General features: G+C 58.7%; 1 protein-coding gene across 1 annotated transcript; it reads right to left on the reverse strand.

The window, feature by feature from the left end:
• Nucleotides 1–8,689: 8,689 nt before the first annotated feature.
• LOC309450772 (kallikrein-8-like) lies at nucleotides 8,690–13,401 on the reverse strand (the record flags this gene model as incomplete). Its single annotated transcript, XM_082073915.1, has 5 exons — nucleotides 8,690–8,842; nucleotides 9,060–9,196; nucleotides 11,110–11,363; nucleotides 11,608–11,755; nucleotides 13,359–13,401. 5 exons carry the CDS (start codon nucleotides 13,399–13,401, stop codon nucleotides 8,690–8,692), a joined length of 735 nt encoding a protein of 244 aa, XP_081930041.1.
• Between the last annotated feature and the right edge of the window lie 13,153 nt (nucleotides 13,402–26,554).

Here is a 26,554-nt window from a genome sequence, read left to right on the forward strand (position 1 = left end):
GGAGCCCCATATCCCCCTATCCATGGTCCATCAAGAGATGGGGAACCCCATCCCACCCTATCCATGGTCCACCAAGAGATGGGGAACCCCATCCCATCCCATCCATAGTCCACCAAGACATGGGGAACCCTATCCCACTCCATCCATGGTCCACCAAGAGATGGGGAACCCCATCCCACCCAATCCATGGTCCACCAAGACATGGGGAACCCTATCCCACTCCATCCATGGTCCACCAAGAGATGGGGAACCCCATCCCATCCCATCCCATCCCATCCCATCCCATCCCATCCCATCCCATCCCATCCATGGTCCACCAAGAGATGGGGAACCCCATCCATGGTCCACCAAGAGATGGGGAACCCCATATCCCCCTATCCATGGTCCACCAAGAGATGGGGAACCCCATATCCCCCTATCCATGGTCCATCAAGAGATGGGGAACCCCATCCACGGTCCACCAAGAGATGGGGAACCCCATATCCCCCTATCTATGGTCCACCAAGAGATGGGGAACCCCATCCACGGTCCACCAAGAGATGGGGAACCCCATATCCCCCTATCCATGGTCCATCAAGAGATGGGGAACCCCATCCGTGGTCCACCAAGCCACACGGACCCCCCCGTCCTCCCGGTCCCCTCGCCCACCCGTCTCCCGCCCCGCGGCCGCACTCACCGGCGCAGGAGCCCGTGCGGGTGCCGGTGCTGGGACGCCGGGCGGGGGCGGCGGGGCCGTATTTATGGCGGGAGGGGCCGCGTGGCCGCGGTGCCGGTGACTCAGGGGGTGGGGGACGCCGGGTCCGCGGGGCCAGCGCGGCCCGTGGGCGGCACCCGATTGGCGGCTTTGATGTCCCACGGGAGCCCCGCCCGGCCCCGCCCCCGGGGACGGTGGCACGTGGCACATCTGTCTGTCTGTCTGTCTGTCCGTCCGTCTGCCCGGCGGGGTTGTGAGGCTGACAAGCTGTCTGTCTGTCCGTCCGTCCGTCTCTCTGCCCAACCAGGCTGGTTGTCCACTAATCTGTCTGTCCGTCCGTCCGTCTGCCTGGCAGGGTTGTAAGGCTGACAAGCTGTCTGTCTGTCCGTCCGTCTCTCTCCACCCATAAATCTGCCAAGCTGGTTGTCTGCCCGTCCATCTGTCTGTCCTGCTGTCAGTCTGTCCGTCTCTCTCCGTCCGTGAATCTGCCAGGCTGGTTGTCTGCCCATCTGTCTGTCCGTCCGTCTGCCTGGCGGGGTTGTGAGGCTGACAAGCTGTCTGTCTGTCCGTCCGTCTCTCTGCCCATAGATCTGCCAGGCTGGTTGTCCACCCATCCGTCTGTCCGTCCGTCTGCCTGGCGGGGTTGTAAGGCTGACAAGCCGTCTGTCTGTCTGTCCTGCTGTCAGTCTGTCCGTCTCTCTCCGCCCGTAAATCTGCCAAGCTGGTTGTCTGCCCGTCCATCTGTCTGTCCCGCTGTCAGTCTGTCCATCTGGCCATCCGCCCGTAAATCTGCCAAGCTGGTTGTCCACCCATCTGTCTGTCCGTCCGTCTGCCTGGCGGGGTTGTGAGGCTGACAAGCTGTCTGTCTGTCCGTCCGTCTCTCTGCCCATAGATCTGCCAGGCTGGTTGTCCACCCATCCGTCTGTCCGTCCGTCTGCCTGGCGGGGTTGTAAGGCTGACAAGCCGTCTGTCTGTCTGTCCTGCTGTCAGTCTGTCCGTCTCTCTCCGCCCGTGAATCTGCCAGGCTGGTTGTCCACCCATCCGTCTGTCCGTCCGTCTGTCTGGTGGGGTCGTAAGGCTGAGAAGCCGTCCATCTGTCTGTCCTGCTGTCTGTCTGTTCACCCATCCGTCTGTCTGTCCGTCTGCCTGGCGGGTTGTGAGGTTGACAAGCCGTCCGTCTGTCCTGCCGTCAGTCCGTCTGTCTGTCCAAAGTCTGCCAGGCTGCTTGTCCACCTGCTTGCCAGCCCGTCCATCCGTCTGTCTGTCCGGCTGCAAGGCTGACGAGCTGTCCATCTGTCTGTCCCGCTATCTGTCTGCGCTGTCCGTCTGGCTGCCCATAAAGCTGCGAGGCTGGTTGTCCACCCATCCGTCTGTCTGTCCGTCCATCTGTCTGTCCTGCTGTCCGTCTGTCCACAAATCTGCCAGGCTACTTGTCCGCCCGCTTGCCCATCTGTCTGTCTGTCTGTCTGTCTGCTTGTCCATCCATCCACCTGTCTGTCTGACTGTAATGCTGTCCAGATATCTGTCTGTCCATCTGTCCATGCAACTACAAACCTGTCTCTCTGTCCGTCTGTCTGTCCCTGCAACTGTAAGACTGCCCGTCTGTCCGCCCATCCGTCCGTCTGTCTGCCAGTCCAGCTGTCTGCTTGTCTGTCCATCCATCTGTCCAGGTACCAGCCCAGCCGTCTGTGCGTCTGTGCAACTGTGATTATGTCCGGATATCTGTCTGTCCATCTGTCTGTCCGTGCAGCGATGAGTCTGTCCGGATATCTGTCCATCTGTCTGTCCATCCAACCATCTGTGCCCATCCTCCCACCTTGCCTGTCCATCTGTCTGTCTCCATGTCCACCCGACTCTAAGTGTGTCTGTCTGTCTGTCCGTCCATCTGTCCATTTCATCCTGTCTGTCTGTCCATCTATTGATCCATTCCTCCATCATCTCTCCATCCGTCTGTCCATCCCTCCATCCATCTGTCTGTCCATCCCTCCATCCATCTGTCCATCTGTCTGACTGTCCCTCTGTCCATCTGTCTGTCTGCCCTTCTGTCCATCTGTCCATCCTTCCATCTATCCCTCCATCCATCGGTCCATCTGTCTGTCCATCCCTCCACCTAGTTTCCGTCTCCCTGTCCATCCGTCTGTCCATTCATCTTTCCGTCCATCTGTCCGTCCATTCATCTTTCCGTCCATCTGTCCATTCCTCTGTCCGTCCCTCCATCAACGTGTCCATCCATCTGTCCATTCCTCTGTCCATCTGTCTGTCCATCCTCCAACTATCCCTCCTTCCATCTATCTGTCCATCTCCCGTCCATCTCTCCATCTGTCTGTCCATCCCTCCACACAGTTCTCCATCCATCTGTCCATCTGTCTGTCCATGTGTCTGCCCATCTGTCTGTCCATCTGTCAGACATCCCCTTACAAACGCGTGTCCCCCAACCTGGGATGTCACCCCCAACCGGGACCCCATGTCCCTTCATGTCCCCTCATGTGTCCCATATCCCCTCACGAGTCCCCGTGTCCCCTGGGTCCCCTCATTTGCTCCCATGTCCCCTCATGTGCCCCCATGTCCCTTCATGTCCCCTCATGTCCCCTGTGTCCCCTCACCTGCCACCACATCCCTTGATGTCCCCTGGAGGTCCCCATGTCCCCTCACGAGTCCCCGTGTCCCCTCATTTGCTCCCATGTCCCCTCGTGAGTCCCCTCGTGTCACCAGGGATCCCCATGGACAGGATCTATGGGGACCTTCATGGCCAAGGCCACCAACAGAGCAGATCTCCATGGATGGGATCTCCATGGACCAGATCTCCACGAGACCCCCATGGTTCCAACCCTCATGGACATGACCACCATGGCCCAAGGTTTCCATGGCCAAGGTCTCCACGAGACCCCCATGGTTCCAACCCTCATGGACATGACCACCATGGCCCAAGGTCTCCATGGCCAAGGTCTCCACGAGACCCCCATGGTTCCAACCCTCATGGACGTGACCACCACGGCCCACGTGGACCCCCAGGAGGTTCAAGCCACCATCACCAATGGTTCTTGTCCCCTGGGAGAACATCCTGTAGCCGGAAGGTCCCATAGGATTTTGGGGCCCGCTGGGTCCCCTAAAGCCACCCGGGGGTGACGCGGGTGCAGCAGCTCCAGGGCTGGTGTGACAGCACCTCCGTGTCTCCGCAGCTCAAGGCAATTAAGAGCTTGACGAGTAATTAAGGGGTGGAGTTGAGGGCGGGCGGGTGAGTCACAGGTTGGAGCTGCTGATCTCGGCGATGGGGACCCCATGAGGGGGTTTGGGCCTGAACCCCGAGATCTGGTCCAGTAAGGGCCCGTTCGTGGAGAACTTGGCCACTAAGATCCTGTCCTGGGGAGGTTTGGGCCACTAAGTTGCCATTCGTGGAGATCTGGGCCACCAGGATCCTGTTGGTGGGGATCTGGGCCACCAGGATCCTGTTGGTGGGGATCTGGGCCACCAGGATCCCATCCCATGGAGGCCTGGTCCACGGAGGTCCCATCCCGTGGAGGTTTGGGCCACTAAAAGCCCATCCCATGGAGATCTTGTCCATGGAGGTCCTACCTCATGGAGGTCTGGGCCATGGAGAACTTCACTATGGGGATCTGTGGAGACTTTGGACGTGGAGACCTTGCCCATGAAGACCTTGGACATTGACACCTTGTCTGTGGAGACCTTGGACATGAAGATCTGGTCCGTGGAGATCTTGGCCATGGAGACCTTGGCCGTGGAGATCTGGTCCATGGAGACCTTGGCCGTGGACATCTCATCCATGAAGACCTTGGACATGGAGACCTTGCCCGTGGAGATGTCCATGGAGACCTTGGCCATGGAGACCTTGGGCCATGGCGGTCACCTCCACAAGGGTTTGAACCATGGGGATCTTGTGGAGATCTGGTCCATGGAGATCCTGTCCATGGAGATCTGGTCTGTCGGTGGCCTTGGCCATGAAGATCCTGTCCATGGGGATCCCTGGTGACACGAGGGGACTCACAAGGGGACATGGGAGCAAATGAGGGGACACAGGGGACGCGGGGACTCGTGAGAGGACATGGGGAACCCCAGGGGACATCAAGGGATGTGGTGGCAGGTGAGGGGACACAGGGGACATGAGGGCAAATGAGGTGACATTGGGGCACATGAGGGGACTCGTGAGGGGACATGAGACACATGAGGGGACAGGAAGGGACATGGGGGCATGTGAGGGGACATGGGACACATGAGGGGACAGGAAGGGACATGGGGGTATGGGAGGGGACATGGGACACATGAGGGGACACAGGAGACATGGGGACTCAAGAGGACATGGGGGGACGTGAGGGGACACAAGGGGACAGGGGAGCATGAGAGGGGACAGGAGGGGACACAGGGAGGGACATGGGAGACCATGAAGGGACATCATGAGGGGACACAGGAACACGTAGAGGGGACAGGAAGGGACATGAGGGACCATGAAGGGACATGGGGGGTCATGAGGGGACAGGAGGTGACACTGGGGGACACGGGGCACATGGGAGGACACGGGGCACATGGGGGGACACGGGCGGTTGTGGGGGACCCAGGAGCCCATAGGGGACTCGGTGGGGACAGGAGGGGACAGGTGACATTGTGGGACATAAGGGGACATGGGGGCACAGGAGGGGACACAGGGACCCATCTGGGGACATGGGGGACACGGGGGGACATGGGGGGACACAGGGGGATGTGGGGGGACACAGGAGCCCACAGGGGGCTTGGAGGGGACAGGAGGTGACATTGAGGGACACAGGGGGACATGGGGGACACATGAGGGGTTGTGGGGGACCCAGGAGCCCATAGGGGACTTGGGGGGGCGACAGGAGGTGACATGGAGGAACAAAAGGGGACATGGGGGTGTCATGAGGGGACAGGGGAGCACAGGAGGGGACATGGGGGGACATGGGGGGACCCAGGAGCCCATAGGGGACTTGGGGGGGACAGGAGGTGACATTGAGGGACATGGGAGCATCATGAGGGGACACAGGGACCCACCTGGGGACATGGGGGACATGGGGGGATGTGGCAGGAGACAGGAGGGGACAGGAGGGGACATTGAGGGACACAAGGGGACACAGAGGTGTCATAAGGGGAGATGGGGGCACAGGAGGGGACATGGGGGACCCAGGAGCCCATGGGGGACTTGGGGGGGACAGGAGGTGACATTGAGGGACATGAGGGGACATGGGAGCATCACGAGGGGACACAGGGACTCACCTGGGGACACAGGGGACACGGGGGGATGTGGCGGGAGACAGGAGGGGACAGGAGGTGACACAGAGATGTCATAAGGGGACATGGGGGGCACAGGAGGGGACATGGGGGACATGGGGGGACACGGGAGGTTGTGGGGGACCCAGGAGCCCATAGTGGGGTTGGGGGGGGACAGGAGGTGACACTGAGGGACACGAGGGGACATGGGGGCACAGGAGGGGACATGGGGGGACATGAGGGGGACCCAGGAGCCCATAGGGGACTTGGGGGGGACAGGAGGTGACACTGAGGGACACGAGGGGACAGGGGAGGGGACACGGGAGGGAACACAAGGACCCACCTGGGGACACGGGGGGACCCACGAGCGGCCCCACGGACACGGGGAGGGGGGGGGGGAGGGGAGGGGAGAGCGGTGACGTCAGCGCAGCCCCGGGGGTGGGGGAGGGGCAAAACCAGTTCTCCCAGTTCCTCAGCTCCAATCTCAGCGCCTTAATTAGCGCTAATTACCTAATTACCCTGCGGGGCCCGGGCAGAGCCGGCCCGGACCTGCCACCCACTGCCAGGGCCACCCCCTGTGTCCCCTCCCCTCCCGCTGTCCCCACAGCTCCGGGTGGCCCCGGGTGACACAAGAGGTGGCAGCGCCCTGGGTGACACGGGTGACACACGGGGCAGCGGCTCCGTGGGTGGCAGCGCCCTCGGTGACACGGGGGGTGGTGCAGGGGACACGGGGGTGGCCCTGGGGACACAGGGATTGGATCAGGGGACACGGGGGGTGACCCTGGGTGACACGGGGGGTGGATCAGGGGACACGGGGAGTGGATCAGGGGACACGGGGAGTGGATCAGGGTGACAATGCGGGTGGCCCTGGATGACACGGGGGGTGGCTCAGGGGACATGGGGACTCGGGACACAGGGGGTGGCTCAGGGGACATAGGGGGTGACCCTGAGTGACACAGGGGGTGGCTCAGGGGACACGCAGGGTGGCCCTGGGTGACACTGGGAGTGGCTCAGGGGACACGGGGGTGACCCTGGGTGACACACAGGGTGGCTCAGGGGACACGGGGACTCAGGGGACACGGGGGCTCAGGGGACACAGGGGTGGCCCTGGGTGACACGGGGGGTGGCTCTGGGTGACACGGGGACTCAGGGGACACGGGGGCTCAGGGGACACGGGGGTGGCCCTGGGTGACACACAGGGTGGCTCAGGGGACACGGGGGTTGGATCAGGGGACACGGGGGTTGGACGTATTGACTGGACCTTCATGGTCACCTTGACCAAACCACCATGAACATGTTGACCAGACCTTCATGGTGACCTTGACCAAACCACCATGAACATGTTGACCAGACCTTCATGGTCATCTTGACCAAACCAAACACCATGAACATGTTGACCAGACCTTCATGGTCACCTTGACCAAACCAAACACCGTGAACAAGTTGACCAGACCTTCATGGTCACCTTGACCAAACTTCCATGAACATGTTGACCAGACCTTCATGGTCACCTTGACCAAACTTCCATGAACATGTTGACCAGACCTTCATGGTCACCTTGACCAAACCTCCATGAACACATCAACCAGACCCTCATGGTCACCTTGACCAAACCACCATGAACATGTTGACCAGACCCTCATGGTCACCTTGACCAAACCACCATGAAGATGTTGTCCAGATCTCCATGAATGTGTTGACCAGAGCAGACCTTGGGGCCAACAGGTCTACCTCATGGTGGGCTACCCAATGGTGGGGTCATTGGCCCAAGGTGAGGCCAACAGGTCTAACTCATGGTGATCTACCCTATGGTGGGGCCAACAGGTGTATCACGTGGTGGTCTACCCTATGGTGGGGCCATTGGCCCAAGATGGGGCCAACAGGTCTGTCTCATCATGGTCTACCCAATGGTGGGGCCATTGGCCCAAGGTGGGGCCAACTGGTCTGTCTCATCATGGTCTACCCAATGGTGGGGCCATTGGCCCAAGGTGGGGCCAAAAGGTCTGTCTCATCATAGTCTACCCTATGGTGGGGCCATCAGGTCTAACTCATGGTGGTCCAAGTCATGGTGGGATCAACAGATCTACCTGCAGTACAGTCAGGTCTGCAATGGGGCCAAGAGGTCTATGTTGTGGGGCCAACAGGTCTGCCCCATAGTGGTCTACCCTATGGTGGGGCCATTGGCCCAAGGTGGGGCCAAAAGGTCTGTCTCATCATAGTCTACCCTATGGTGGGGCCATCAGGTCTAACTCATGGTGCTCCAAGTCATGGTGGGATCAACAGATCTACCTGCAGTACAGTCAGGTCTGCAATGGGGCCAAGAGGTCTATGTTGTGGGGCCAACAGGTCTGCCCCATAGTGGTTTATCCTATGGTGGGGCCAACAGGTCTACCTGCAGTAGGTTCAATGGGTTCGCCCCATGGCCAATGGGTTTCCCCATGGTGGAGTCCACAGGTCAGCGCCCTGATGAGGCCCAATTAGTGGGGTCAAGAGGTCCACCCCAAAGACTGAGCTGGGTCTTCTCCTGCCCCTCCGAGACCTGGGGCGACCCCGGGGGTCACTGACCCACTGAAGCCGTGGTGAAAAGCCACCTTTTATTCACCAACATCTCAACGGGGCCCCATGGCCAAGTCCCATCCCCGCCCCAGCGCTCGGACCGGCCGGCTCTGGGGACCTTCATGGGGGACGAGGAGGAGGAGGAGGAGGAAGGGGAGGAGCTGGGGGTCCCGTCCCACGGCCGTAGGGGTGGGGACAGGGGGGTCAGTTCCGTCTCATGGTGTCCTGGATCCACTGGGTGTACTTGCAGAGGTTGACGTAGACGCCGGGTTTCTTGGGGTCCCCACAAACACCCGGACCCCAGGACACGATGCCCTGGAGCCGCCCGTCGCACATGAGGGGTCCCCCGGAGTCCCCCTGATGAAGCAAGAGGGGCGACGTCTTAGCGGGGGGGGTCACCCCGAAGAGTCGCCCCAAATTTGGGGCTGTTTCAGGGCTTTGGTGGCACCTCCACCCACAAAATTCCCCTCCATGAGCGACACCCGCCCCACACACCCAAACCTTGTGGGCGCTGCTGGTTACGCTGAATTGTCCCCGTTGTCAACCCAAAACCTCAAGGTGACACGGGACCCACCTGGCAAGAGTCGGCGCGGTTGCTGGACTCACCGGCGCACACCATGTTGGGCGTGATGGAGCCGGGGTAGATGCGCCGGCACTGCTCCTCAGGGACCACGGTGACCTTGGCGCAGTGAAGGTCCTCGGGGAAGTTGACTGGGTGACAAGAGAATAGGAGGGTCACCCAAAGTGGGGACAGACCCACCTTGGAGCCCTGGACCCACCATGGAGCCCTGGACCCACCATGGAGCCACCATGGACACATGGAACCCATCTTGGAGCCCTGGACGGGCCACGGACACAGGGACCCACCTTGGAGCCACCATGGACACATGGAACCATCTTGGACACACGGAACCCACCTTGGACACACGGAACCCACCTTGGATCCCTGGACCCATCTTGGAGTTCTGGAACAACCTTGGAGCCCTGGACCCACCTTGAACATACAGACCCGCCTTGGACCCACCATGGACACATGGAACCCACCTTGGACATACAGACCCACCTTGGACATACAGACCCACCTTGGACACATGGACCCGCCTCGGACCCACCATGGACACATGGAACCCACCTTGGAGCCCTGGACCCACCTTGGATAACATGGAACCCACCTTGGACAACATGGAACCCACCTTGGACAACATGGAACCCACTCTGGACCCACGTTGGACACATGGACCCACGTTGGACACATGATGGAGCCCTGCACCCACCTTGGAATGCAGGACCCATCTCGGACACATGGACCCATCTCGAACACATGGACCCACCCTGGACAGATGGACCCACCATGAAACCCGGGACCCACCTTGGACACATGGACCCACCTTGGACAACACGGACCCACCTTGGACAACATGGACCCACCGTGGAAACATGATGGAGCCCCGCACCCACCTTGGAACCTGGGACCCACCTTGGACACATAAACTCATCTTGGAGTATTGGACCCATCGCGGACACTTGGACCCACCTTCTAGCCCTGGACCCATCCTGGAGTCTTGGACCCACCTTGGACACTTGGACCCACGTTGGCCACATGGACCCACCTTGGACAACATGATGGAGCCCTGCACCCACCTTGGAACCTGGGACCCACCTTGGACACATGAACTCATCTTGGAGTATTGGACCCACCTTGGACACTTGGACCCACCTTGGAGCCCTGGACCCATCCTGGAGTCTTGGACCCATCTTGGACACTTGGACCCACGTTGGACACTTGGACCCACCGTGGACACATGATGGAGCCCTGCACCCACCTTGGAACCTGGGACCCACCTTGGAGCCCTGGACCCATCCTGGAGTCTTGGACCCACCTTGAACACTTGGACCCACCTTGGAGCCCTGGATCCATCTTTGAGTATTGGACCCACCTTGAACACATGGACCCACGTTGGACACATGGACCCACCATGGACACATGATGGAGCCCTGCACCCACCTTGGAACCTGGGACCCACCTTGGACACATGGACCCACCTTGGACACATGGACCCATCCTGGAGTATTGGACCCACCTTGGACACATGGACCCACCTTGGAGCCCTGGACCCACCTTGGACACTTGGACACATCACAGACATGTGGACCAACCTTGGACACATGGACCTCACCTTGGACACATGGACCCCACCTTGGACTCACCATGGACACATGGAACCACCATGGAGCCCTGGACCCACCTTGGACAAATGGACCCACCTTGGACCCACCCTGGACACATGGACCCACCATAGACATATGGGACACACCTTGTACCCACCATGGACAGATGGACCCCACCTTGGACCCACCCTGGACACAAGGAACCCACGCTGGGGACATTGACCCACCTTGGACACATGGAACCCACCATGGAGCCCCGGACCCACCTTGGACACATGGAACCCACCATGGAACCCTGGAGCTCATCCCTACTCCTGGTGGCCCCAAGGAGCAACCAAGGAGGAGCAACCAAGGAGGAGCAACCAAGGAGGAGCAACCAAGGAGGAGCAACCAAGAGTCCCCGGCGCTGTCACCAGCAGAAGGGACACAACCGGAGGGGTGACCTGAGCCGGTACCTTCAGGGCTGGTGGTGGATCCCCAGCCCGAGATCTGGCAGACGCTGCCGGGCGCGGGGCACTCGGTGGCCAACGGCAACGGCTCCACGCGCTTGGTGACGCGGACGGGCAGGAGGAGCTTGACCAGCATCAGGTCTCCGTCCTTGGTGGCCGTGTTGTAGCGCGGGTAGGTGATCACCTTGGCCGAGCGCCGCCACTGCTCCGTGGCGCCGCCGTCCGCCCGGCGCTGCCCGCCCAGCCGCACGCTCAGGACGCTGCGGGGGGACAACAGAAGGTCCATGGTGGCCATGGGGACCACGAGAAGAAGCCACACCCAAAGCCACCAGCACCAAAAGTGGAGAGGAGCGCAGGAGAAGACCCAAAAAAGAGTAGAATTGGGGTTATACGGAGGTAACTTGAAGCCCCCTGAGATGCCACCAGCCCACCCCATCTCCTCCAGGTGCCACCGGGTGACATGTGGTGGTTGAGCCCAGTGAAGCCACCGCGGTCCCCGCGTACCCCGGGATGTGGCAATGGGCGGCCGTCAGCACCCAGTTGCGGGCCACCAGTGTCCCACCGCAGATGAACTTGTCGCCTTGGAAGAGGGCGGCCTGCCAGGGCAGCTCGCACGATGTCCCCTCGATCACCCACAGCACGGAGCGGGAGGCTGCGGGGACAAAGGGACACGGGGTGGGCACCTTGGGGAACCCCAAAACCTTCTCATGGACCTCCTGGAACCACCAAAACCTTCACCTGGACCTTCCTGAAACACCAGGTCCCTCAAGATAGCCCAAAACCATCCCAGAAACCCCTTGGAGATGCCTCCAGACCTTCTACTGAACCTCCAAACCACCCTGGGGAACCTCAAAACCTTCTCATGGACCTCCTGGAACCACCAAAACCTTCACCTGGACCTTCCTGAGACACCAAAGTTCTTCACCAGGTCCCTCAAGATACCCCAGAAACCCCTTGGAGATGCCTCCAGACCTCCTCCTGAACCTCAAAACCTTCTCCTGGACCTTCCTGAGACACCAGGTCCCTCAAGATAGCCCAAAACCAACCCAGAAACCCCTTGAAGATGCCTCCAGACCTTCTACCGAGCCTCAAAACCCAACTGAAACTCCCATAACCTTCTCCTGGACCCACCTGAAACCCACAGAACCTTCACCTGGACCTTCCTGAGACACCAAAGTTCTTCACCAGCTCCCTCAAGATACCCCAGAAACTCCTTGGAGATGCCTCCAGGCCTTCTCCTGAACCTCCAAACCCACCTGAAACTCCCATAACCTTCTCCTGGACCCACCTGAAACCCACAGAACCTTCTCCTGGACCTTCCTGAGACACCGAAGTTCTTCACCAGGTCCCTCAAAATACCCCAAATACCCCTTGGACATGCCTCCAGACCTTCTACCAAACCTCCAAACCCAACTGAAACTCCCATAACCTTCAACTGGACTCTCCTGAAACCCACAGAACCTTCACCTGGACCTTCCTCAGACACCAAAGTTCTTCACCAGCTCCCTCAAGATACCCCAAAACCACCCCAAAAAACCCTTGGAGGTGCCTCCAGACCTTCTCCTGAACCTCCAAACCACCTTGAGGAACTTCAAAACCTTCTCCTGAACCCACATGAAACCCATAGAACCTTCTCCTGGACCTTCCTCAGACACCAAAGTTCTTCACCAGGTCCCTCAAGATACCCCCAAAACCCCTTGGAGATGCCTCCAGACCTTCTCCTGAACCTCAAAACCTCCTCCTGGACCCACCTGAAACCCCCAAAACCTTCACCTGGACCCTCCTCAGACCCCAAAACTTGTCTCTTGGACCCCCCCAAAAAAAACACGACCACCCATAGATCTCCAAAACACCCCTAAAAACCCCTTGGAGATGCCTCCAGACCTTCTCCCCGACCCCCAAACCATGGAGGGGTCCCAAAGTTGGACGTGGGTCACCTGAGGTTGAGCTGGGGGTCCCATGGGTGGATGTGGGAGCTCTGGGGTGGACTTGGGGGTCCAATGGGTGGACATGGGAGCTCTGCGGTGGCCTTGGGGGTCCCATGGGTGGACATGGGAGCTCTGGGGAAGACATGGGACCCTTTTGGGGGGTCAATGTGGGGGTCCCAATGTGGGGGTCCCATGGGTGGACATGGGAGCTCTGGGATGGACTTGGGGGTCCATGGGTGGACATGGGAGCTCTGGGGTGGACTTGGGGGTCCATGGGTGAACTTGGGGGTCAACAGGTGGACTTGGGGGTCCCAGGACATCTCATACCTGCGGGTACCAGCGCCAGGAGCATCAGCCCGAGGATCTTCATGGTGGGAGCTGTGGGGACACGGGGGGGACATGGGGACACGGGTGGGGACGTGGGGACAGGAAAAGGCGGGGAACGTGGGGACAGGAAAAGGGGAAGAGAGGGCAAGAAAAGGGGGAAAGGGGGGATGGGAAAGGGGGAAGGGAAGGGGGAAAAGGAAGACAGAAGAAAAGGGGAAGAGAGGCCAGAAAAGGGGGGAAGAAAAGGAGGAAGAGGGGGAAGGAAATGGGGGAAGAAAGGCCAGAAAAGGGGGAAGGGAAAGGGGAAGAAAAGATGAGAAAAATAAGGAAAAAGGGGGAGGGAAAGAGGAAGAAAAGCTGAAAAAAGGAAGGAAATGGGGAAGGGAAAAGAGGAAGAAAAGACAAAAAAGGAAGAAAAAGGGAGGATGGGAAAGGGGAAGAAAAGATGAGAAAAAGAAGGAAAAGGGGGAAGGGAAAGAGGAAGAAAAGACAGAAAAGAGGGGGAAGGGGGAAGGGAAAGGGGAAGAAAATATGAATAAAAGAAGGAAAAAGGAGGATAGAAAAGAGGAAGAAAAGATTAAAAAAGAAGGAAAATGGGGAAGGGAAAAGAGGAAGAAAAGACAAGAAAGGAAGAAAAAGGGAGGATGGGAAAGGGGAAGGAAAAATGAGAAAAAGAAGGAAAAGGGGGAAGGGAAAGAGGAAGAAAAGACTAAAAAAAAAGAAGGAAAAAGTGGGGGAAGGGAAGACGGGAAAGGGGAAGACAAAAAAAAAAAAAGGGAAAAAGGGGGAAGGGAAAGAGGAAGAAAAGATGAAAAAATAAGGAAAGGGGAGGATGGGAAAGAGGAAGAAAAGATTAAAAAAAGAAGGAAAAGGGGGAGGGAAAAGAGGAAGAAAAGATGAAAAAAGAGGGAAAAAGGAGGACGGGAAGAGGAAGAAAAGACAAAAAAAGTGGGAAAAGGGGGGGAAAAGACAAAAAAGAAGGAAAAGGGGGGAAGGGAGGACGGGAGAGGGGAAGAAAATATCTAAAAGAAGGAAAAAGGAGAATGGGAAAGGGGAAGAAAAGACTAAAAAAAGAAGGAAAAGGGGGGAAGGGAAAGAGGAAGAAAAGACAAAAAAAGAGGGAAAAGGGGGAAGGCAAAGGGGAAGAAAATATGAGGAAAAGAGGGAAAAAGGAGGATGAGAAAGAGGAAGAAAAGATAAAAGAAGAGGGAAAGGGGGGAGAAAAGACAAAAAAAAGAAGGAAAAGGGGGGGAAGGGAAGAGGGGAAAGAGGAAGATGAGGAAAAGAGGGAAAAGGGGGAAGGGAAAGAGGGAGAAAAGACAAAAAAGAGGGAAAAGGGGGAAGGGAGGAGGGGAAAGGGGAAGAAAAGCCGAAAAAAAGAAGGAAAAAGGGGGGGAAGGGAGGACGGGAAAGAGGAAAAACCGGGATGGGAGGAGAGGACACGCAAGGACACGCAAGGAAGGACACGCGAGGACACAACAACCCCGCGGGGGAGGGGAAGCACCCAACCCCCACCCCATGGACCCCCCCCCTCAACCCCCACCCAACCCGCCCCCCCCATGGCTCCGTACCGGGGGAGGGGCGGCGGCGGGCGAGCTGCGACGCGGCCGCGGGCGCGTCTGGTCCCGTCCGGTCCCGCCGGGTTTTTATCCGGGGGCAGAGGAGGAAACGCGGAACGTGTCCCTCCGCCGCCACCAAACGGAACCTTCCGCCCCGCGGGAACGCGGCGGGGGGGGGGTCGGACCGGAACGGGGCGACTTGGGGGGGGTCCAGATCCTTGGAGAAGGTTGGGGGTGTCTTCAGGGGGTTCAACCCCAAAATGTGGATCTTGGAGGGTCTAGAACATGGGAGGACATCAGGACCCCAAATGTGGCTCTTGGTGGGTCTAGAACATGGGGGGACATCAGGACACATCTCCAGGGGGTTCAACCCCCAAACGTGGCTCCTTGGTGGGTCTAGAACATGTGAGGACATCAGGACCTCAAAATATGGCTCCTTGGTGGGTCTAGAACATGTGAGGCCATCAGGACCCCAAACGTGGCTCTTGGTGGGTCTAGAACATGGGAGGCCATCAGGACCCCAAACGTGGCTCTTGGTGGGTCTAGAACATGGGAGGCCATCAGGACCCCAAACGTGGCTCTTGGTGGGTCTAGAACATGGGAGGACATCAGGACCCCAAATGTGGCTCTTGGTGGGTCTAGAACATGGGAGGACATTGCGGGTGTCTTCAGGGGGTTCAACCCCAATATGTGGCTCTTGGAGGGTCTAGAACATGGGAGGACACCAGGACACATCTCCAGGGGGTTCAACCCCCAAACGTGGCTCCTTGGTGGGTCTAGAACATGGGAGGACATCAGGACCCCAAATGTGGCTCTTGGTGGGTCTAGAACATGGGAGGACATCAGGACCTCAAAATATGGCTCCTTGGTGGGTCTAGAACATGGGAGGACATCAGGACCCCAAACATGGCTCTTGGTGGGTCTAGAATGTGGGGGGACATCAGGACACATCTCCAGGGGGTTCAACCCCAAACGTGGCTCCTTGGTGGGTCTAGAACATGGGGGGACATCAGGACACATCTCCAGGGGGTTCAACCCCCAAACGTGGCTCCTTGGTGGGTCTAGAACATGGGAGGACATCAGGACCCCAAATGTGGCTCTTGGTGGGTCTAGAACATGGGAGGACATCAGGACCCCAAACATGGCTCTTGGTGGGTCTAGAATGTGGGGGGACATCAGGACACATCTCCAGGGGGTTCAACCCCAAACGTGGCTCCTTGGTGGGTCTAGAACATGGGGGGACATCAGGACACATCTCCAGGGGGTTCAACCCCCAAACGTGGCTCCTTGGTGGGTCTAGAACATGGGAGGACATCAGGACCCCAAATGTGGCTCTTGGTGGGTCTAGAACATGGGAGGACATCAGGACCCCAAACATGGCTCTTGGAGGGTCTAGAACATGGGAGGACATCAGGACCCCAAATGTGGCTCCTTGGTGGGTTTAGAACATGGGAGGACATCAGGACCCCAAATGTGGCTCTTGGTGGGTCTAGAACATGGGAGGACATCAGGACCCCAAATGTGGCTCTTGGTGGGTCTAGAACATGGGAGGACATCAGGACACATCTCAGGTGGGGTTAACTCCAAAACGTGGCTCCTTGGTGGGTCTAGAACATGAAAGAACATTGGGGGTGTCTTCAGGGGGTTCAACCCCAAAATGTGGCTCTTGGAGGGTCTAGAACATGGGAGGACATCAGGACCTCAAAATATGGCTCCTTGGTGGGTCTAGAACATGGGAGGACATCAGGACCCCAAACATGGCTCTTGGTGGGTCTAGAACATGGGAGGACATCAGGACCCCAAATGTGGCTCCTTGGTGGGTCTGGAACATGGGAGGACATCAGGACCCCAAATGTGGCTCCTTGGTGGGTCTAGAACATGGAAGAACATTGGGGGCGTCTTCAGGGGGTTCAACCCCAAACGTTGCTCCTGGTGGGTACGAGATCCTTGGAGAACATCCAGGGCATCTCCAGGGAGTTCAACCCCAAACGTGGCTTCTTGGTGGGTCTAGAACATGGGGGGACATCAGGACACATCTCCGGTTGGGTCAACCCCAGATGTGGCTCCTGGTGGGTACAAGATCCTTGGAGAACATTGGGACCATCTCCAGGGGGTTCAACCCCCAAACATGGCTCCTTGGTGGGTCTAGAACACAGGAGGACATCAGGACACATCTCCAGGAGGTTCAAGCCAAGATGTGGTTCCTTGATGGGTTCCAGAACTTTGGAGAACATTGGGGGCATCTCCAGTTGGGTCAACCCCAAGACGTGGCTCCTTGGTGGGTCTAGAACATGGGAGAACATTGGGGGCATCTCCAGTTGGGTCAACCCAAGAAGTGGCTCTTGGTGGGTCTAGAACATGCAGATGATGATGGTTGAAGGGACCCCAGTTCCTCCCAGTAGATGATGTCCCCACAGCTCCTCCCAGTTCCTCCCAGTTCAATTCCTGTGGAGCCTCCAGTACAGAAGATGCCCCCACAGCTCCTCCCAGTTCCTCCCAGTTCAACCCAGTCCAATTCCTGTGGAGCCTCCAGTACAGAAGATGCTCCCACATCTCCTCCCAGTTACTCCCAGTTCATCCCAGTTCAATTCCTGTGGAGCCTCCAGTACAGAAGATGCCCCCACTCCTCCTCCATGTTGCTCCTAGTTCCTCCCAGTTGCTCCCAGTTCAACCCAGTTCACCCCATGTAGGGTCTCCCAGTACAAGCTGCCCCCACATCTCCTCCCAGTTCCTCCCAGTTATTCCCAGTTCAACCCAGTTCACCCCGTGGGGCCTCCAGTACAGAAGATGCCCCCACAGCTCCTCCAGTTCCTCCCAGTTCAACCCAGTTCAACCCCTGCTGAGCCTCCCAGTATAGAAGATACCCCCACAGCTCCTCCCAGTTGCTCCCAGTTCAACCCAGTTCAACCCCTGCTGAGCCTCCCAGTATAGAAGATACCCCTACAGCTCCTCCCAGTTGCTCCCAGTTCAACCCAGTTCAACCCCTGTGGAGCCTCCCAGTACAGAAGATGCCCCCACAGCTCCTCCCCATTGCTCCCAGTTGCTCCCAGTTCAACCCAGTTCAACCCTTGTGGAGCCTCCCAGTAGAGAAGAACCCCCACATCTCCTCCCAGTTGCTCCCAGTTCCTCCCAGTTCAGCCCCTGTGGAGCCTCCAGTACAGAAGATACCCCCACAGCTCCTCCCCATTGCTCCCAGTTGCTCCCAGTTCAACCCAGTTCACCCCTGTGGGGCCTCCCAGTAGAGAAGATGCCCCCACAGCTCCTCCCAGTTGCTCCCAGTTCAAGCCAGTTCATCCCAGTTCACCCCCTGTGGAGCCTCCTGTACAGAAGATGCCCCCACAGCTCCTCCAGTTCCTCCCAGTCGCTCCCAGTTCAACCCAGTTCACCCCCTACAGAGCCTCCCAGTAGAGAAGATACCCCCACATCTCCTCCCAATTGCTCCCAGTTGCTCCCAGTTCAACCCAGTTCAACCCTGTGGGGCCTCCAGTAGAGGAGATAACCCCACATCTCCTTCCAGTTGCTCCCAGTTCAACCCAGTTCAACCCAGTTCAACCCAGTTCAACCCATGTAGGGTCTTCAAGTACAAGCTGCCCCCACATCTCCTCCCAGTTCCTCCCAGTTATTCCCAGTTCAACCCAGTTCACCCCGTGGGGCCTCCAGTACAGAAGATGCCCCCACAGCTCCTCCCCATTGCTCCCAGTTGCTCCCAGTTCAACCCAGTTCACCCCCGTGGGGCCTCCCAGTTCCGGCTGCACCCACACCTCAGGCCTCCCAGTTGCTCCCAGTTCCTCCCAGTTGCTCCCAGTTCACCCCGTGGGGCCTCCAGTACAGAAGATGCCCCCACAGCTCCTCCCCATTGCTCCCAGTTGCTCCCAGTTCCTCCCAGTTCAACCCAGTTGCTCCCAGTTCACCCCCTGTGGGGCCTCCAGTACAGAAGATGCCCCCACAGCTCCTCCAGTTCCTCCCAGTTGCTCCCAGTTCACCCCCTGCGGAGCCTCCCAGTAGAGAAGAACCCCCACATCTCCTCCCAGTTGCTCCCAGTTCAACCGAGTTCAACCCCTGCTGAGCCTCCCAGTATAGAAGATACCCCCACAGCTCCTCCCAGTTGCTCCCAGTTCAACCCCTGTGGAGCCTCCCAGTAGAGAAGAACCCCCACATCTCCTCCCAGTTGCTCCCAGTTCCTCCCAGTTCAGCCCCTGTGGAGCCTCCAGTACAGAAGATACCCCCACAGCTCCTCCCCATTGCTCCCAGTTGCTCCCAGTTCAACCCAGTTCACCCCTGTGGGGCCTCCCAGTAGAGAAGATGCCCCCACATCTCCTCCCAGTTGCTCCCAGTTCAAGCCAGTTCACCCCAGTTGCTCCCAGTTCACTCCCTGTGGAGCCTCCTGTACAGAAGATGCCCCCACAGCTCCTCCAGTTCCTCCCAGTCGCTCCCAGTTCAACCCAGTTCACCCCCTACAGAGCCTCCCAGTAGAGAAGATACCCCCACATCTCCTCCCAATTGCTCCCAGTTGCTCCCAGTTCAACCCAGTTCAACCCTGTGGGGCCTCCAGTAGAGGAGATAACCCCACATCTCCTTCCAGTTGCTCCCAGTTCAACCCAGTTCAACCCAGTTCAACCCAGTTCAACCCATGTAGGGTCTCCCAGTACAAGCTGCCCCCACATCTCCTCCCAGTTCCTTCCAGTTATTCCCAGTTCAACCCAGTTCACCCCGTGGGGCCTCCAGTACAGAAGATGCCCCCACAGCTCCTCCCCATTGCTCCCAGTTGCTCCCAGTTCAACCCAGTTCACCCCCGTGGGGCCTCCCAGTTCCGGCTGCACCCACACCTCAGGCCTCCCAGTTGCTCCCAGTTCCTCCCAGTTGCTCCCAGTTCACCCCCTGTGGGGCCTCCAGTACAGAAGATGCCCCCACAGCTCCTCCCCATTGCTCCCAGTTGCTCCCAGTTCCTCCCAGTTCAACCCAGTTGCTCCCAGTTCACCCCCCGTGGGGCCTCCAGTACAGAAGATGCCCCCACAGCTCCTCCCCATTGCTCCCAGTTGCTCCCAGTTCAACCCAGTTCACCCCCGTGGGGCCTCCCATTTCCGGCTGCACCCACACCTCAGGCCTCCCAGTTGCTCCCAGTTCCTCCCAGTTGCTCCCAGTTCACCCCCTGTGGGGCCTCCAGTACAGAAGATGCCCCCACAGCTCCTCCCCATTGCTCCCAGTTGCTCCCAGTTCCTCCCAGTTCAACCCAGTTGCTCCCAGTTCACCCCCTGTGGGGCCTCCTGTACAGAAGATGCCCCCACAGCTCCTCCCCATTGCTCCCAGTTGCTCCCAGTTCCTCCCAGTTCAACCCAGTTGCTCCCAGTTCACCCCCCGTGGGGCCTCCAGTACAGAAGATGCCCCCACAGCTCCTCCAGTTCCTCCCAGTTGCTCCCAGTTCACCCCCTGCGGAGCCTCCCAGTAGAGAAGAACCCCCACATCTCCTCCCAGTTGCTCCCAGTTCAACCCAGTTCAACCCCTGCTGAGCCTCCCAGTAGAGAAGATACCCCCACAGCTCCTCCCAGTTGCTCCCAGTTCAACCCAGTTCAACCCCTGCTGAGCCTCCCAGTAGAGAAGATACCCCCACAGCTCCTCCCAGTTGCTCCCAGTTGCTCCCAGTTCAACCCAGTTCAACCCCTGCTGAGCCTCCCAGTATAGAAGACACCCCCACAGCTCCTCCCAGTTGCTCCCAGTTCAACCCAGTTCAACCCCTGTGGAGCCTCCCAGTAGAGAAGATACCCCCACAGCTCCTCCCAGTTGCTCCCAGTTCAACCCAGTTTCTCCCAGTTCAACCCCTGTGGGGCCTCCCAGTACAGAAGATGCCCCCACAGCTCCTCCAGTTCCTCCCAGTTCAACCCAGTTCAATGCAGTTCAACCCCTGCTGAGCCTCCCAGTATAGAAGATACCCCCACAGCTCCTCCCAGTTGCTCCCAGTTCAACCCAGTTCAACCCCTGTGGAGCCTCCCAGTAGAGAAGAACCCCCACAGCTCCTCCCAGTTGCTCCCAGTTCCTCCCAGTTCAGCCCCTGTGGAGCCTCCAGTACAGAAGATACCCCCACAGCTCCTCCCCATTGCTCCCAGTTGCTCCCAGTTCAACCCAGTTCACCCCCGTGGGGCCTCCCAGTTCCGGCTGCACCCACACCTCAGGCCTCCCAGTTGCTCCCAGTTCCTCCCAGTTGCTCCCAGTTCACCCCCTGTGGGGCCTCCAGTACAGAAGATGCCCCCACAGCTCCTCCCCATTGCTCCCAGTTGCTCCCAGTTGCTCCCAGTTCAACCCAGTTGCTCCCAGTTCACCCCCTGTGGGGCCTCCAGTACAGAAGATGCCCCCACAGCTCCTCCCCATTGCTCCCAGTTCAACCCAGTTCACCCCCGTGGGGCCTCCCAGTTCCGGCTGCACCCACACCTCAGGCCTCCCAGTTGCTCCCAGTTCCTCCCAGTTCAACCCAGTTGCTCCCAGTTCACCCCCTGTGGGGCCTCCAGTACAGAAGATGCCCCCACAGCTCCTCCCCATTGCTCCCAGTTGCTCCCAGTTCAACCCAGTTGCTCCCAGTTCACCCCCTGTGGGGCCTCCTGTACAGAAGATGCCCCCACAGCTCCTCCCCATTGCTCCCAGTTGCTCCCAGTTCAACCCAGTTGCTCCCAGTTCAACCCAGTTGCTCCCAGTTCACCCCCTGTGGAGCCTCCAGTACAGAAGATGCCCCCACAGCTCCTCCAGTTCCTCCCAGTTGCTCCCAGTTCAACCCAGTTCACCCCCGTGGGGCCTCCCAGTGGCGGCTGCGCCCACACCTCAGGCCTCCCAGTTGCTCCCAGTCGCTCCCAGTCTCTCCCAGTTCCCCCCGGGGACTGGGAGGCGCCGGGGGAGCTGGAATTCCCAGTTTGCCCCAGTGCGGTCACTGGGCTGAACTGGGCAGGGCCGGGCTGACTCAGCCCCTCCCGCCTCGTCTGGACTTGCCCCTCGTTACCCAATCAGCTCCGCGCGCCTTAATTAAGCCTCTTAATGAGCCCAGGTGTTAATTGAGCTGCGGGTGGTAATTACCCGGCGCTAATTAACCTGGGCTGGCCCGGCTCCCATGATGTTTTACAGACACGGGGTGGCGGGGGGGGGCGCTGGGGTTAATTGGGGGGGGGGTGATTAGGGGGAGTTAATTAGGGGGGTTAATCAAGGGGGTTAATTAGGAGGGCTCAGGGCCCCCCCCAACAAGGAGACCCCCTTAACCCACAGGTGGATACACCAGTTGCCCCCAGTTGCTCCCAGTGCCCCCAGTTGCCCCCAACACTCCAGCTGACCCCAGTGCTCCCAGTTAACCCCAGTTACCCCAATATCCTCAGTGTCCCCCACACCCCAGTGCTCCCAGTTGCCCCCAGTGCTCCCAGTTGCCCCCAGTGCTCCCAGTTGCCCCCAGTGCTCCCAGTTGCTCCCAGTTGCTCCCAGTTGCCCCCAGTGTCTTCAATGCCCCCAACACTCCAGCTGACCCCAGTGCTCCCAGTTAACCCCAGTTACCCCAATATCCTCAGTGTCCCCCACACCCCAGTGCTCCCAGTTGCCCCCAGTGCTCCCAGTTGCCCCCAGTGCTCCCAGTTGCCCCCAGTGTCTTCAATGCCCCCAACACTCCAGCTGACCCCAGTGCTCCCAGTTGCCACCAGTTACCCCAATATCCCCAGTGTCCCCCACACCCCAGTGCTCCCAGCTGCCCCCAGTGCTCCCAGTTGCTCCCAGTTGCCCCCAGTGCTCCCAGTTGCCCCCAGTGTCTTCAATGCCCCCAACACTCCAGCTGACCCCAGTGCTCCCAGTTAACCCCAGTTACCCCAATATCCTCAGTGTCCCCCACACCCCAGTGCTCCCAGTTGCCCCCAGTGCTCCCAGTTGCCCCCAGTTGCTCCCAGTTGCCCCCAGTGTCTTCAATGCCCCCAACACTCCAGCTGACCCCAGTGCTCCCAGTTAACCCCAGTTACCCCAATATCCCCAGTGTCTCCCACATCCCAGTTGCTCCCAGTTGCCCCAATATCCCCAGTGTCCCCACACCCCAGTGCTCCCAGCTGCCCCCAGTGCTCCCAGTTGCCCCCAGTGTCTTCAATGCCCCCAACACTCCAGCTGACCCCAGTGCTCCCAGTTAACCCCAGTTACCCCAATATCCTCAGTGTCCCCCACACCCCAGTGCTCCCAGTTGCTCCCAGTTGCCCCCAGTGTTCCCAGTTGCCCCCAGTGTCTTCAATGCCCCCAACACTCCAGCTGACCCCAGTGCTCCCAGTTAACCCCAGTTACCCCAATATCCCCAGTGTCCCCCACACCCCAGTGCTCCCAGTTGCTCCCAGTTGCCCCCAGTGTTCCCAGTTGCCCCCAGTGTCTTCAATGCCCCCAACACTCCAGCTGACCCCAGTGCTCCCAGTTAACCCCAGTTACCCCAATATCCTCAGTGTCCCCCACACCCCAGTGCTCCCAGTTGCTCCCAGTTGCCCCCAGTGTTCCCAGTTGCCCCCAGTGTCTTCAATGCCCCCAACACTCCAGCTGACCCCAGTGCTCCCAGTTAACCCCAGTTACCCCAATATCCTCAGTGTCCCCAACACCCCAGTGCTCCCAGTTGCCCCCAGTTGCCACCAGTTGCCCCCAGTGTCTTCAATGCCCCCAACACTCCAGCTGACCCCAGTGCTCCCAGTTAACCCCAGTTGCCCCAATATCCCCAGTGTCCCCCACACCCCGTTGCTCCCAGTTGCCCCAATATCCCCAGTGTCCCCACACCCCAGTGCTCCCAGTTGCCCCCAGTGCTCCCAGTTGCCCCCAGTGCTCCCAGTTGCCCCCAGTGTCTTCAATGCCCCCAACACTCCAGCTGACCCCAGTGCTCCCAGTTAACCCCAGTTACCCCAATATCCTCAGTGTCCCCCACACCCCAGTGCTCCCAGTTGCCCCCAGTGCTCCCAGTTGCCCCCAGTGCTCCCAGTTGCCCCCAGTGTCTTCAATGCCCCCAACACTCCAGCTGACCCCAGTGCTCCCAGTTGCCACCAGTTGCCCCAATATCCCCAGTGTCCCCACACCCCAGTGCTCCCAGTTGCTCCCAGTTGCTCCCAGTTGCTCCCAGTTGCCCCCAACACTCCAGCTGACCCCAGTGCTCCCAGTTAACCCCAGTTACCCCAATATCCTCAGTGTCCCCCACACCCCAGTGCTCCCAGTTGCCCCCAGTTGCTCCCAGTTGCCACCAGTGTCTTCAATGCCCCCAACACTCCAGCTGACCCCAGTGCTCCCAGTTAACCCGTTACCCCAATATCCTCAGTGTCCCCCACACCCCAGTGCTCCCAGTTGCTCCCAGTTGCCCCCAGTTGCCCCCAGTGTCTTCAATGTCCCCAACACTCCAGCTGACCCCAGTGCTCCCAGTTGCTCCCAGTTGCCCCAATATCCCCAGTGTCCCCACACCCCAGTGCTCCCAGTTGCCCCCAGTGCTCCCAGTTGCTCCCAGTTGCCCCAATATCCCCAGTGTCCCCACACCCCAGTGCTCCCAGTTGCCCCCAGTGCTCCCAGTTGCTCCCAGTTGCCCCCAGTGCTCCCAGTTGCCCCCAGTGTCTTCAATGCCCCCAACACTCCAGCTGACCCCAGTGCTCCCAGTTGCTCCCAGTTGCCCCAATATCCCCAGTGTCCCCACACCCCAGTGCTCCCAGTTGCTCCCAGTGCCCCCAGTTGCCACCAGTTGCCCCCAGTGTCTTCAATGCCCCCAACACTCCAGCTGACCCCAGTGCTCCCAGTTAACCCCAGTTACCCCAATATCCCCAGTGTCCCCACACCCCAGTGCTCCCAGTTGCTCCCAGTTGCTCCCAGTTGCCCCCAGTTGCCCCCAGTTGCCCCAACACTCCAGCTGACCCCAGTGCTCCCAGTTAACCCCAGTTACCCCAATATCCTCAGTGTCCCCCACACCCCAGTGCTCCCAGTTGCTCCCAGTTACCCCAATATCCTCAGTGTCCCCCACACCCCAGTGCTCCCAGTTGCTCCCAGTTACCCCAATATCCTCAGTGTCCCCCACACCCCAGTGCTCCCAGTTGCCCCCAGTGCTCCCAGTTGCCCCCAGTTGCCCCCAGTGTCTTCAATGCCCCCAACACTCCAGCTGACCCCAGTGCTCCCAGTTAACCCCAGTTACCCCAATATCCCCAGTGTCCCCCACACCCTAGTGCTCCCAGTTGCTCCCAGTTGCCCCCAGTGCTCCCAGTTGCCCCCAGTGTCTTCAATGCCCCCAACACTCCAGCTGACCCCAGTGCTCCCAGTTGCCACCAGTTGCCCCAATATCCCCAGTGTCTCCCACATCCCAGTTGCTCCCAGTGCTCCCAGTTACTCCCACTTGCTCCCAGTTGCACCCAGTTACTCCCACTGGCCTCAGTGCCCCCCCAGCACCCATGGGTGCCCACAGATGTGGGTGCGGATCAGCCCCAGCAGGGGGCGCCCGCACCGGGGAGGACACGGAGTGGGGGGGAACTGGGGTGAACTGGGATGAACTGGGGTGAACTGGGGCTCCCAGTGGTTCCTATGGGAGGGAACTGGGATAAACTGGGTGATCTCATTGATCACAGTGGATAAGAGCAACGGGCAGTCATCAGTAGGTTCCAGAGTGAACACACACAATAAACAGCCAATGGCATCACCTGGATTGGACAAATCAATGTCTGACCATCAGTAGGGACCAGAGTGAACACGCACAATAAATAGCCAATGGCATCAGCTGGAGGGGACAAATCAATGTCTGACCATCAGTAGGGACCAGAGTGAACACACACAATAAACAGCCAATGGCATCAGCTGGATTGGACAAACCAATGTCTGACCATCAGTAGGTTCCAGAGTGAACAGGAACAATAAAGAGCCAATGGCATCAGCCGGAGGGGACAAATCAATGTCTGACCATCAGTAGGGACCAGAGTGAACACACACAGCAAACAGCCAATGGCATCAGCTGGAGGGGACAAATCAATGTCTGACCATCAGTAGGGACCAGAGTGAACAGGAACAATAAAGGGATGATCTTATAAACTGGAGCGAGTAAGATCAACAGTTGATCATCAGTAGGTTCCAGAGTGAACACACACAATAAAGAGCCAATGGCATCAGCTGGAGGGGACAAACCAATGTCTGACCATCAGTAGGTTCCAGAGTGAACACACACAATAAAGAGCCAATGGCATCAGCTGGATTGGACAAACCAATGTCTGACCATCAGTAGGTTCCAGAGTGAACACACACAATAAAGAGCCAATGGCATCAGCTGGATTGGACAAACCAATGTCTGACCATCAGTAGGTTCCAGAGTGAACGTGCATAAAAAACCGCCCCATCTCGTCCTTTGGGCTACATAAGATCATCGTTCAGTCATCATTAGGGCCCAGAGTGAACAGACACAACAAACGGTCAAATCGTGTTTGTTGGAAGGAACCAGATCAACGTTCAACCATCAGTAGGGACCAGAGTGAACACACACAATAAACAGCCAATGGCAGCAGCCGGAGGGGACAAATCAGTGTCTGACCATCAGTAGGGACCAGAGTGAACAGGAACAATAAAGGGATGATCTTATAAACTGGAGTGAGTAAGATCAACAGTTGATCATCAGTAGGTTCCAGAGTGAACACACACAATAAAGAGCCA

The sequence above is a fragment of the Streptopelia decaocto genome (assembly GCF_964273445.1).
Source record: "Streptopelia decaocto genome assembly, chromosome: 28".
In the NCBI taxonomy this organism is placed as follows: domain Eukaryota; kingdom Metazoa; phylum Chordata; class Aves; order Columbiformes; family Columbidae; genus Streptopelia; species Streptopelia decaocto.